This window comes from Morone saxatilis, unplaced genomic scaffold, assembly GCF_004916995.1.
Source record: "Morone saxatilis isolate NCDOM2014 unplaced genomic scaffold, NCSU_SB_2.0 Contig6, whole genome shotgun sequence".
Taxonomy (NCBI): Eukaryota; Metazoa; Chordata; class Actinopteri; family Moronidae; genus Morone; species Morone saxatilis.
The window spans coordinates 7,705,399-7,706,069 of record NW_023340206.1 but is presented as its reverse complement, the minus strand read 5'-3'; the positions used below and the strand labels follow the sequence as shown (position 1 = coordinate 7,706,069).

General features: G+C 40.8%; 1 protein-coding gene across 1 annotated transcript in view; it reads right to left on the bottom strand.

Moving 5' to 3' along the window:
- The window catches only part of LOC118339730 (cilia- and flagella-associated protein 47-like), a 44,645-nt gene that overhangs the window by 19,504 nt on the left and 24,470 nt on the right, over window positions 1–671 (bottom strand). Inside the window, 1 exon segment of the mRNA XM_035677444.1 lies at window positions 561–647. Coding sequence (XP_035533337.1) covers window positions 561–647 — 87 coding nt within the window.

Sequence of the window (671 nt, the reverse complement as noted above, 5' to 3'; positions counted from 1 at the left end):
AATCATAATCATAATCATAATCATCATATCAGACTACACAATCTGATTCAGGTGCACTGCAGATGACCTCAGTTGGCTTTGAAGATGTCTCAGGTGATAAGAGATGAATATCAAACAGCTATTCTTAATGACAAACCAGTACTCTCCTGAGGAACAACCTCATAATTTACCTCACCGTCTGAAGCAGTGACTAGCAGGAGGAATACTCTGTCTCTTTAACAAATAAGCTCTGAACTGTATGAAGATCATTTTATGCTGATGTCTCCTGCATAAGACTGATGAATAGGTAAAGAGCTAGCCTGGCTCTGTGCAAAAGTACCAAAATCTGTTTTCCATCACTTCTAAAGCTTTGTTTAATCCACATGAAAAACAACATGTAAAGTTGTGGTTTTACACAGCATTTTGTGCAGAACTATTTCTCCCTGACTTCCTGTAGTATTGCTTTCATCAGTAGATAGACTCCGGACTGCAGGAAGTAACCATTCAATATCAAACTATTCATTTAGCTGTACTCTATGTCTTTGATTGTGTGTGTGTATTAGCTGTCTTTGCATGTGTACTTGGCCTTGAAGGAGGCCTGTTGAAGGAGGCTGTCTTTTTTCTTTTCCGGCTCCAGTGGGTTGAATGCAGACTCCACCAGCACCACCCTAAACCCCCCCCCCACACACACA